Source organism: Heteronotia binoei, chromosome 3, assembly GCF_032191835.1.
Source record: "Heteronotia binoei isolate CCM8104 ecotype False Entrance Well chromosome 3, APGP_CSIRO_Hbin_v1, whole genome shotgun sequence".
Classification (NCBI taxonomy): domain Eukaryota; kingdom Metazoa; phylum Chordata; class Lepidosauria; order Squamata; family Gekkonidae; genus Heteronotia; species Heteronotia binoei.
This window is the reverse complement of record NC_083225.1, coordinates 176,616,899-176,628,956: the sequence shown is the minus strand read 5'-3', so window position 1 is coordinate 176,628,956 and position 12,058 is coordinate 176,616,899. Positions and strand designations below refer to the sequence as shown.

General features: G+C 44.4%; 1 protein-coding gene across 1 annotated transcript in view; it reads left to right on the top strand.

The window, feature by feature from the left end:
* Positions 1 to 5,162, top strand: part of MTNR1B (melatonin receptor 1B) — a 61,541-nt gene extending 56,379 nt beyond the window's left edge. The window contains exons 2-3 of the mRNA XM_060235193.1: positions 1,416 to 2,286; positions 4,915 to 5,162. Coding sequence (XP_060091176.1) covers positions 1,416 to 2,284 — 869 coding nt within the window. The 3' untranslated portion in view covers positions 2,285 to 2,286; positions 4,915 to 5,162. The remainder of the gene's footprint in view (positions 1 to 1,415; positions 2,287 to 4,914) is intronic.
* Positions 5,163 to 12,058: the final 6,896 nt, after the last annotated feature.

Genomic DNA, 12,058 nt, shown 5'->3' with positions numbered 1-12,058 from the left:
CCGCCCCAAGCTGTTCCCGGGTTGTTGTTTTTATGAAACCATTCAGAGCGCTGGAGCGCTCATGCACAACAGCGCTTGCCCCCACTACTCCTTCACTTGCAGCTGCTGGAATGGCCTTGGGTCACCCATAGCCTCTCAGCCCCACCTACCTCACAGGGTGTCTGTTGTGGGGGGAGAAGATATAGGAGATTGTAAGCCGCTCTGAGTCTCTGATTCAGAGAGAAGAGTGGGGTATAAATCTGCAGTCGTCTTCTTTAAAAAACAAAAAAAATCTATGCGGTGTTTGCTCCACAGGATTCTTCTGCATTGATTTGCAAAATGTTATTCCACTTTTCTACTGAAAGGTCTGAATGCAATTAGCAGAAAAAATAAAACCCTGAAAACAACAAAAATCAGAAAAAGCAATATAAGCAATTATTTTAAAAGTGCCCAATTACTAGATGACATTTGAAGGCATTTGTTAGTTACTACTCTGATGTCAATCAATTACATATGGAGCAGAGGTCCATCCGTGGCTATTAGCCACATGGTATAGATGAAACTCTCTGTCTGAGGCACATGATGCTCTGTATTCTTGGTGCTTGGGAGGGCTTCTAGTGTCCCGGTCCCACTAGTGGACCTCCTGATAGAACCTGGGTTTTTTGCTCACTGTGTGACACAGATTGCTGGACTGGATGGGCCATTGACTTCTCTTACGTTTTTTTTTTTTTTGTAGCTGGGATTCTTGGCCCCAATGTGCATTACTTTGCACTCGGCCACATTGAACCGCATCTGCCTAGTTGACGCCCACTCACCCAGCCTCAACAGATCCCTTTGGAGTGCCTCACAATCCTCTCTGGTTCTCACCACCCTGAACAAAAAGGATATTATAGCATTGGAGAAAGTCCAGAAAAGGGCAACTAGAATCATTAAAGGGCTGGAACACTTTCCCTATGAAGAAAGGTTGAAACGCTTAGGGCTCTTTAGCTTGGAGAAACGTTGACTGCGGGGTGACATGATAGAGGTTTACAAGATAATGCATGGGATGGAGAAAGTAGAGAAAGAAGTACTTTTCTCCCTTTCTCACAATACAAGAACTCGTGGGAATTCGATGAAATTGCTGAGCAGCCAGGTTAAAACGGATAAAAGGAAGTACTTCTTCACCCAAAGGGTGATTAACATGTGGAATTCACTGCCACAGGAGGTGGTGGCGGCCACAAGCATAGCCACCTTCAAGAGGGGTTTAGATAAAAATATGGAGCAGAGTTCCATCAGTGGCTATTAGCCACAGTGTGTGTGTATGTATAAAATTTTTTGCCACTGTGTGACACAGAGTGTTGGACTGGATGGGCCATTGGCCCGATCCAACATGGCTTCTCTTATGTTCTTATGTACGTTCTTATGTTCTAACTTTTCTTCCTCCTTTTCTTTCCTAGGCAATGTGTTTGTGGTCAGCCTGGCGTTGGCAGACTTAGCCGTGGCCTTGTACCCTTATCCTTTAGTGCTGGTTGCTATTTTCCACAATGGCTGGTCTTTGGGGGAGATACACTGTAAAATCAGCGGCTTCGTGATGGGACTCAGCGTCATCGGCTCCATCTTCAACATCACCGCCATTGCAATCAACCGATACTGCTACATCTGCCACAGCTTCGCGTATGACAAAGTGTACAGCTGTTGGAACACCATGCTATACGTCTGCCTGGTGTGGGTATTGACCGTGGTCGCGACACTGCCGAACTTTTTTGTCGGCTCGCTCGAGTACGATCCCCGCATTTACTCGTGCACCTTCACCCAGACGGCCAGCTCGTATTACACCATCGCTGTTGTCGTCGTCCATTTCATCCTCCCCATCACCATCGTGAGCTTCTGCTACCTTCGGATCTGGGTCCTCGTGCTCCAGGTGAGAAGACGGGTCAAGTCAGAAGTCAAGCCCAGGCTGAAGCCGAGCGACTTCAGAAACTTTCTCACCATGTTTGTCGTCTTTGTGATCTTTGCTTTCTGCTGGGCGCCCCTGAACTTCATCGGGTTGGCTGTCGCCAGCAACCCCTCGGAAATAGCACCCAAAGTTCCAGAGTGGCTGTTCGTCGTGAGCTATTTTATGGCCTACTTCAACAGTTGCCTTAATGCAATAATATATGGACTCCTGAACCAAAACTTCCGGAAGGAATACAAACGAATCCTGATGTCACTGTGGTTGCCGAGGCGGGTTCTTCAGGATACGTCCCGAGGGGGAACGGAGGGCCAGAAGAGCAAGCCTTCTCCCATTTTAAATAACAATGACCAAATGAAAACAGACACCATATAAATGTAATATGGCAAACGCCAAAAGAGTGCCATTCGATGAACTGGAAATGTAAGGTCATACACCTTGTTCTCGCTTACCTTTTTCTGTGCTCTCTGTTTGAACAACATCCCACTATGGCTGTAATCTTTCCTATCCCCTTGAGAAAGCACATTTCCTGTTACATGTTTGTTATCGATGGGAAATTGGCCTCAGGTTTCACGACAGGAGAAAAAGTAAACAGACCAATGGGTTTTGGGGGCTGATGCTGTGCCAGGAAGTCTGGGTGAGATCAAACATGGGAGACTTCCCAATGGGTCACCTACATCTCTGTAACGCGTGCCAGGTCAGCTTCTTCACTGAGTATTAAATCCTAAAAATGTTACTACCAAGTTCCAGCTTAGCTTACAATACAACATCCCCCATCTGGGGACTAATAGCAGCAGCAGCAGCAGTTGTAAGCTTGATGGGTGGTCCACAAGAGGACTTGGATCCCTTTGGTTGACAGAAGGACCAGAAAAAGGAATGGTGAGTGGTGACCTCCTTGTTCCCTTTTCCTGAGTTGTCATTCTCCACCATCCCTGGAGCATCTCTGGAGCCAGCAGTGACAATGGAAAACCGGCTGTACACCATCTAGTGTGTGAGTGACCAGGGCTCTTTTTCTAGCAGGAGCTCGTCTGCATATTAGGCCATGCCCCCCTGATGTAGCCAATTCTCCAAGAGCTTAGAGGGCTTTTAGTACAGGGCCTACTGTAAGCGCCAGGATGATTGGCTACATCAGGGGGCGTGGCCTAATATGCAGAGGAGCTCCTGCTAGGAAAAAAGCCCTGCCTATGACCATCCTCATAAGGATGGTCTCATATCTTTGGAGCAGGCAGGGGAGTCATGCAGAGTTGATGCCCTAACCTATAGAGCTGTGGAGACTAGACGTGCAGCACAGCAAGTGCACAAGGGACTCCTGAAATAAAAAGGAAACACATCAAGTGCCCTTTTATCTCTTCCTTACTGCATCAGGGCTCTTTTTGTAGCAGGAGCTCCTTTGCATATTAGGCCACGCCCCCTGGTGTAGCCAATCCTCCAAGAGCTTACAGGGTTCTTAGTACAGAGCCTACTGTAAGCTCCAGGAGGATTGGCTACATCAGGGGGCGTGGCCTAATAATGCAGAGGAGCTCCTGCTACAAAAAGAGCTCTGTCAGCAACTATGAGTGTTGGTGTTTGCTGGGAAAAACTGAACAGCTGAGGGCAAAATGAGATGATACACAGGAGAATGTGCTTGACAGGGTCTTCATTGTTTCATCAAAAGCAGCTTTGGGAGGCTACTAGCTTAGAACACAGGAATGGTGGGGAGGGAAGAGCGGCTTAACCCATACTCCTCTGGCCATTTTTGATACTCCAGAGTACCCTGAAAAATGTGTTTCCCCCCCATAAAAACAAAAAAGGGTCAAGGGAGGCACAACTGGAGTGGACAAATGGCTGGAGGGGAATGGGTTAGGAAACCCTTCCCTCAATATTTCACAACTCCCAGAAGTGGTTCTCCAGAGCTGCATTTTACATAGGAAACCACTCAGGACAAAGCCTTGTATTCATGGCTTTTTTGGTAGAAGAAGCCCAGCGGGAACTCATTTGCATATTAGGCCACACCCCCTTGATGCCAAGCCAGCCAGAACTGTGTTCCTGTGCATTCCTGCTAAAAAAAAAGCCCTGCTTGTATTCTTGCTTGGCCGAGAATATATCCTGAAGGTGGTCAGAACAGGAGAATACGTGTGCTAGAAGTTCCAGATTTCCTTGGGAACATCTCACCATTTCTCAGTCATCATATATATCATAATTATCTCCAAGAGTGGAATTCTAGCAGGAGCTCCTTTGCATATTTGGCCACACCTCTCTGATGTAGCCAATCCTCCAAGAGCTTACAAGGCTCTTTTTTGTAAGCTCTTGGAGAATTGGCTACATCAGGGAGGTATGGCCTAATATGCAAAGGAGCTTCTGCTAGAACTCCACCCCTACTTATCTTATCATGGAAAAAGTCTTGACTAAAGAAGCAATACAGTGCTTTCAGAGTCACTTTTTCTAAACACCGTCCTCCATCTGGACCCAGCTGAGAGTTTCTTCTTGGCACATATTCTATTTAAGTCAGATGAGATCCATCAAATTAAAACTGTCATTACAACCAGATGATGAGGTCAAGGTGTGATCCAGCCAAAGTTAAGTACTTTTCAGTGTTTAACTGACTCAGAATACAAATGTAACACACGTTCTTGAATCTCTCCTTTGAAACTGAGGACACTTAAAAGCCCTTGGTATTAGCCAAATTGTGTCCATCATTTGTCAATGGTGAATTCTTCCTGGTGTAACTTAGCAATACTCTGTTTTTTCATGTAAAACATTCCTAAGTACTCTGGGGGAGGGAGGGGGAGTAATGAATTTCAGGGGATTTTCCCCTTCAATCTTTACTTCTCCCCAGTTATGGAAATTACTCTGTTCACTTTTAATTGCAAATCCAAGAAGCAAATTATTCCTCTCTATTTTCATAGTCTTTTTTTCCCTTTTTTTTTTTTAGATATGTTTTAGTATGATCTGATGCTCAGGATGGGTTTTCTAAACTGTGAAGACTTTTGTGCGCCTTTAAGGAAATCAATATCTCACATTTACAGGGTTTGAAGATTTGATACCAGCATTTGAAATATTGATATTTTAATATGTCGGAGAGCAAAAGAGAACTGAAGTTTAACATTCATAGAAAAAATATTTTGGAGAACGTGACACTTCAGGGATAGAAAACGTCTGCTTTTGGAAGAGACTGTTGAGTCCTTTTGAACATGTTATTCCTTCTTAAAGGACCTTTTTATTTCTTAAAGCGGCTGTATTTATTTCCAATAAATATCATTTACTCTCCATAAAACTTGTGCAGCTTACCGTAATACCTCTGTAAATACTAAAGTACCAGTTGAACTCCAAGTTGAACTCTGTCTCTGAATTGTTCCTCAGAGCTTCAGGAAATCCAGTTCACACTGGGGGGCTGGCCTGTACACAAGGATTTCTAATTCATTTTGATTTGAGGTGAGGGACTTATATGAGCTCAGGGAGATCCTTGGTGGTTGGAGGGGGCACAGTGGGAGGGCTTCTAGTGTCTTGGCACAACTGCTGGACCTCCTGATGGCACCTGCGTTTTTTGGCCACTGCGTGACACAGAATGTTGGACTGGATGGGCCATTGGCCTGATCCAACATGGCTTCTCTTCTGTTCTTATGTGACACAGAATGTTGGACTGGATGGGCCATTGGCCTGATCCAACATGGCTTCTCTTATGTTCTTATGTGACACAGAGTGTTGGACTGGATGGGCCATTGGCCTGATCCAACATGGCTTCTCTTCTGTTCTTATGTGACACAGAATGTTGAACTGGATGGGCCACTGGCCTGATCCAACATGGCTTCTCTTATGTTCGTATGTGACACCGAGTGTTGGACTGAATGGGCTATTGGCCTGATCCAAAATGGCTTCTCTTCTGTTCTTATGGTCTTACTTCATCTACTGAATTGGTTTTAATGGTTTTAAAATGTGGCTTTATTATGAATGTTATAATTTGTCAGCTGTGTCAATGGTGACCAAGAGTAACATAATTCATGCCATAATATTCCCCATTACTATGTATGAGTCTGAAAGCTGGAAATCGAAAGCTGACAGGAAGCGAGTTGATTCACTGGAAATGTGTTATTAGAGGAGAGTTTTATTGGTATTGTGGACTGCCAAAAAAGATGAATCAGTGGGTTCTAGATCCAATCAAGCCTGAATTTTCCCTATACGCTAAAATGACTAAACTGAGGCTATTGTACTTTGGTCATATTATGAAAAGAGGATAAAGAAAAGGCAAGGATGCTAGGGAAAGTTGAAGGCAGCAGGGAAGAGGAAGACCAAACATGAGATGAATGGACTGAATCAAAGACGCTCCAGCCCTCCGTTTGCAAGATCTGAGCAAATGACAGGTCGTTTTGGAGGACATTCATTCATGGGGTCGTTGTAAGTCTGAGCAACTTGATGAGCACTTGACACACAATTTGTTAGCCACCTTGGTGACCCTTGTGGAGTCAGAAAGGCGGGATATAAATTTTGTAAAATAGCAATCCATCAATAAATATGGATGTCCACGCAAGCAGGACCACCACGTGTATCAGGGCACACATGGAACTTCAAAGCAGGGCCTGAAACTGCTCTAGCTGAAACCTGGGTGAGGAGTTGAAAAACAAATATATGGGTGCATTCACATGGTGAATGGTTGCAAAGGGATCTGTTGAGGCTGGGTGAGTGGGCATCAACGTGGCAGATGAGGTTCAATATGGACAAGTGCAAAGTAATGCACATTGGGGCCAAGAATCCCAGCTGCAAATACAAGTTGATGGGGTGTGAACTGGCAGAGACTGACCAAGAGAGAGATCTTGGGGTCGTGGTAGATAACTCACTGAAAATGTCAAGACAGTGTGTGATTGCAATAAAAAAGGGCAACGCCATGCTGGGAATTATTAGGAAGGGAACTAAAAACAAATCAGCCAGTATCATAATGCCCCTGTATAAATCTATGGTGCGGTCTCATTTGGAATACTGTGTACAATTCTGGTCACCACACCTCAAAAAGGATACTATAGCATTGGAAAAAGTCCAGAAAAGGGCAATTATAGAGGTTTACAAGATTATGCATGGGATGCAGAAAGTGGAGAAAGAAGTCCTTTTCTCCCTTTCTCACAATACAAGAACTCATGGGCATTCAATGAAATTGCTGAGCAGTCGGGTTAGAATGGATAAAAGGAAGTACTTCTTCACCCAAAGGGTGATTAACATGTGGAATTCACTGCCACAGGAGGTAGCTCTCAAACATCTGATGTTTCTTCTATGTGGTTCTCATGTTAAACAAGTTTGGCCACCCTTACAGTACAGATCATCCTCTCCCCTCATAGTTTAAGAAAACATTTTAAGATAAAGAAATTACGTTTTTCCTGCTTCTCTCTTTTAATTGAGATGAAAAATTTCAAACAGACATTTCTCTGTGCAGCAATAAAGTATTCTGTAAAATATTTATGTACTTTGTGCATTGTTAAAAACAATTCATTCTGCAGAACCATTCTTCTTCCAAATCTTTTTGTTTTCCTGATTAAAATTATATACCCTATCACAGGGGTGGCCAAACCTGCTTTACGTAAGAGCCATATAGAATAAACAGATGTTTGAGAGCCACAAGACATGAATGTCAGATAAGAACATAAGAGAAGCCATGTTGGATCAGGCCAATGGCCCATCCAGTCCAACACTCTGTGTCACACAGTGGCCAAATATATATATATATTAGCCACAGTGTGTGTGTGTGTATATATATACACACACACTGTGGCTAATAGCCACTGATGGACCTCTGCTCCATATTTTTATCCAAACCCCTCTTGAAGCTGGCTATGCTTGTAGCCGCCGCCACCTCCTGTGGCAGTGAATTCCACATGTTAATCACCCTTTTGATGTTTGAGAGATGGATGGATGGATGGAAGGAAGGAAGGCAGGACGGACAGACGGACGGAAGGAAGGAAGGAGGTGGAAAGAAAGCAACTTTAAATGCATTCTCCAAGCCACAGCTGGCTTGGCTTGAAGAAGTTATTTAAAGAAAGAAATGCCTTCTCCAAGCCGGCTGACAGGATGCTAAGGACTTCAAGAGCCACACAATATGTGTGAACTCCCAAGCCACAGTTTGGCCATCCTTGCCTTATCATAAAAAAATCCAGAGGCTGCCTCAAATGTTGCCAAATGTTGTAAGGAACTAAGTATCAATGTCTACTCATATAATTGATCTTGTTGATCCCTATTCAGTGTAGATAGCAAGATGGTCCCATCAGATTTACATTTACTCCTTCCTTTGCGTGAGTTGGAAAAGACTGGTGCTTGCACAGGGGACCTTTCCTTTCCTTGTGATGAATTCAGTTTTATGGACAAGTTGAGCATGCACTTGGTTCCTGCAAAGTGTGGTTTTTATATCCCTCTCTTGAGCATGGGACGTGAAAGAAGATGAATCTCAACAGCTTCAGAAGAAAGCCTAGGGCAGAACAGACTTTCAGTCCAACACAATTGTTTAATCTGATCAACACACAGCCTCAGAATGGAATCCATTCACCGTCCTCTCCACCAACCATAGAAGCAAGGAAAGGTCAGGGAAGGGAACAGAGTGAAATCAGTCCTCCATTTCTGATATTCTCACTGAAGAACTCCTGATAAGGTTCTAAACAGGGTCATAGACAGGATTTTAAGTCGGGGCGGGGGGGAGCTTTTTAAAAAGTCAGGGGGCACCTTTTCCATCTACTGCGGGGCTTAGTGCTTCTCAGAATCAGAAAATCATCAGTGCTTTGGGATTTGAAGAACAGAGAAAAGTAAAGTAAAGTAAGTAAAGTAAATTTATTTTTCTATCCCGCCCTCCCCCGCCAAAGGCAGGCTCAGGGCGGCTCACAGACATGGAATACCATGAAAACCATGGACAGCAACTAATTAGGCATATCCTGTGATGGAAGGCAGGAAGGGTTTCATCAGTTCTCCGTGGCCCAGGGAAATGCTGATTGCCACTTTGGAGTTGGTCAGCTATTATTTTCTCCAGGTCAGTTTGGTAGTGGACCCTGGAGGTTTTTACCATCTTCTAGGCATGGAGCAAGGGTCACTGGGAATGTATGTGTGCGAGGGGGGGGGTACTGCGCAGGGGGTTTGGACTAGATCAGGGGTGTCGGACTCATTTGTTATGAGGGCCAGATCTGACATAAAAGAGGCCTCATTGGGCAAGGCCATGTCAGGCCAGGCCATGTGTGTACCTATTTAAGATTAGGTAGCAGAGATATAAATTTTATAAAGAACATAGACAAACACAAATATATATTTTAAAAAACTTAAAACATTAGCACTCATTGGTCTTAAAGATGCCTTCTTTGTATCTCTACCATGGAATCCAGGGAACTGAGTAAAGGGCACTCGGGCTCTTTCCTTCCTTCCCCAGGGGATCAGGAAGGGAAGGAGCTTCAGTCAATAGAAGGAAAAGAGCCTTGGCTCAGTAGATCTGCTGTGCGATTGAGAGAGCCTGGCAAAGCAAGCTATTCCTCCCCAAGAGAGGAGCCTCAGCCAATGGAGAAAATAGAAATTTTGTTCTGTAGCTCCTGTACAACTGAGCAAGCCTGGCAAAGCGAGCTGTTATGCAGAAGGAAGTAAGAGAGAGTGGGAAGAAAGCAGATGACTGCTAGTTGCTCGGGGGCCTGATAGGAGCCCTCCAGGGGCTTGATTTGGCCCCCGAACTTCATGTTTGACACCCCTGGACTAGATGACTTTGGAAGTCCCTTCCAACTCTATGGTTCTATGATTCTACTGTTTGCCTTTCAAAATCCATTGGCGTTTACAGTTTGAAGTTTGAAGAAATACCGTGATTTAAATTCAAAGCCTTGTTCCAGCTCCATTGGGGATTGGGTAGGGGTGCACATCAAAAGACACATCCATCCAGGTCAATGAGCCATGGATGATCATTCTGAAAGGGGATGTCAGGCAGAGAAGGATGTAGAGGAGGAACAAAATTCATAAATCTACTCAAGTCAAGTGTTGCCTACGAAGGCATTGTAGAGGATAATGGATTAGGAATGCAGTCGGCGGTGTTTCTTTTTTTTCTTCCCCCCCCCCTCCAAAAAAGCTGATGAACAATACTTGTTCTGATATTTTAAATGCCTGTAAATTAAGCATACCATTAAAGATCAGCCAGACATCTGGTATCATCACATCAACTGAGAATGAGGAAACTAAAACAAAAGCATAAGATTAATACCCTTTCTTTTTTTCAAAATTAGAGGTGTCCCAGAGTTTCTGTCTCTAGCAAATAAGTTTTTATTGCTGTGCTAATACAAAGGCTGATATAGCATCCAAATGAACATGAAAAGAGGGGAATGCAACATGATCAGGGCTGCTTCGCATGGTGCTCTTTTCTCTCAGTCCCAACATATAGATGCTTCATGCGATGGGGAACAGGGATAATGGATTCTGCTGACTTCCTTTGGAGATCTGCCTTTGTAACCTCTATGTCAGACTACTTCACAGGGCTGCTTTTGAAACAGGGCTGGATCTAGGGGGTACAGAGGGGGCACCTGCCCTGGGCGCTGCTGGGGGTGGTGGTGCCAAATTGGGTGCCCCGGGGGAGCAATTAAAGCTCCACTGATCCACTGCCCTCCCCTCACACACACCCCTTCTTCCTTTCCTGGGACTGTGCACAGCTTCCCCTCCAGCTCCCATCTCTCAAACTGATCTTGGGTTTCCACTAGAAGCTTCACTTGGGGGGACGTTCTTGGCTACAGCAGATTGGGGAAGGTGAAAAAGTCCAATTCCACTGACAGAGATGTCCTCCATCAATGAAAATTACCACTGGATCAAACTCAGAGAATTGAGGGCCAAAGGAGCAGGCATAATGCATGACTGTTGAGGATCACTGAGATTGGGGAGGCTAGCATCCTCCAGGAGAGCCAGTTTGGTGTAGTGGTTAAGTGTGTGGGAGTATCTGGGAGAACCGGGTTTGGTTCCCCACTCCTCCACTTACACCTGCTGGAATGGCCTTGGGTCAGCCATAGCTCTGGCAGAGTTGTCCTTGAAAAGGCAGCCTCTGTGAGAACTCTCTCAGCCCCATCCACTTCACAGGGTGTCTGTTGTGGGGGAAGAAGATAAAGGAGATTGTAAACCACTCTGAGATTCTGATTCAGAGAGAAGGGCGGAGTATAAATCCACAGTCGTCGTCTTCTTCTTCTGCTTCTGCTTGCAGGTAAACACTTTCACTTCCCCCCTATAAATGGCTGACTGAACTGATATTGGGGCAACAGGGATTATTTCATAAATAAGAAATGAGATTTCTTTAAACTCATCTGTGTGTTTGCATTAAAAATGACTGCAATTACTTCATGCACATTTAGCGGGGGGGGGGGGTGGCGGGGAATGAGTGTACTTCATTGAAATAAGCCAGCGTTTAATTTATATACTGCTGCGTTCGCTTATGTTATTTCCCAACACTTTGGTTACTTATAGGGAACATTGTATGAATCAATAACCACCCCTTACTAAAGGAACAAGAGACAATTTTCTTATTAAAGGTTTCTAGAACAAGAGTAAATACGCTGAGATTCCCATTGATGTGATTGCATTGAACTAATTTCCTTGGGCCGAGATCCACTCCAGCACTGGTACTTCAAATAATTCATCTAATATGCATTCAGAGAGTATCATATTAATTTCCCTCTCCTTGGATTTTACATCTTTTTTTGCTCCTTGAGAGTATTTTAACCTGGGTTGTGCAGTTTCAATGGAATGACTTTTCACTTTTCTCTCTGAGAAATGGTGTGTCTGTGTGTGTGTGTGTAGGAGAGGGGGGTGGCGATTCACCTAGACCCCCAAAATCTGTTAGACTGGCCCTGCACTGAGCTGTTACCTTCCTTACCCCCAACATAAGTGTTTGACATTTAAAAGTTTGGTCCAAAGAGGTCCTTCGTTCTCCACAATTATTGCACTGTTATTTCACACCCAGCAAAATCCGTAGTTGAACAGACCATGGGAGTGACATGAAGATTGCTCTCAACAAGTGCAATTATCAAGCCCTTTGGAGTGTCATTAAACTCTTTGAGGCACACTGGACGACTCTAAATGCAACCCAATGGTGGAAGAGAAATTGTTATTGAAACATTAATCTGGAAAGTTTTGTAGAGAAGTACATAGCATAATCATCAGTAATAAATAAAAGCCCTACCGTGGTGGCAAATCTGA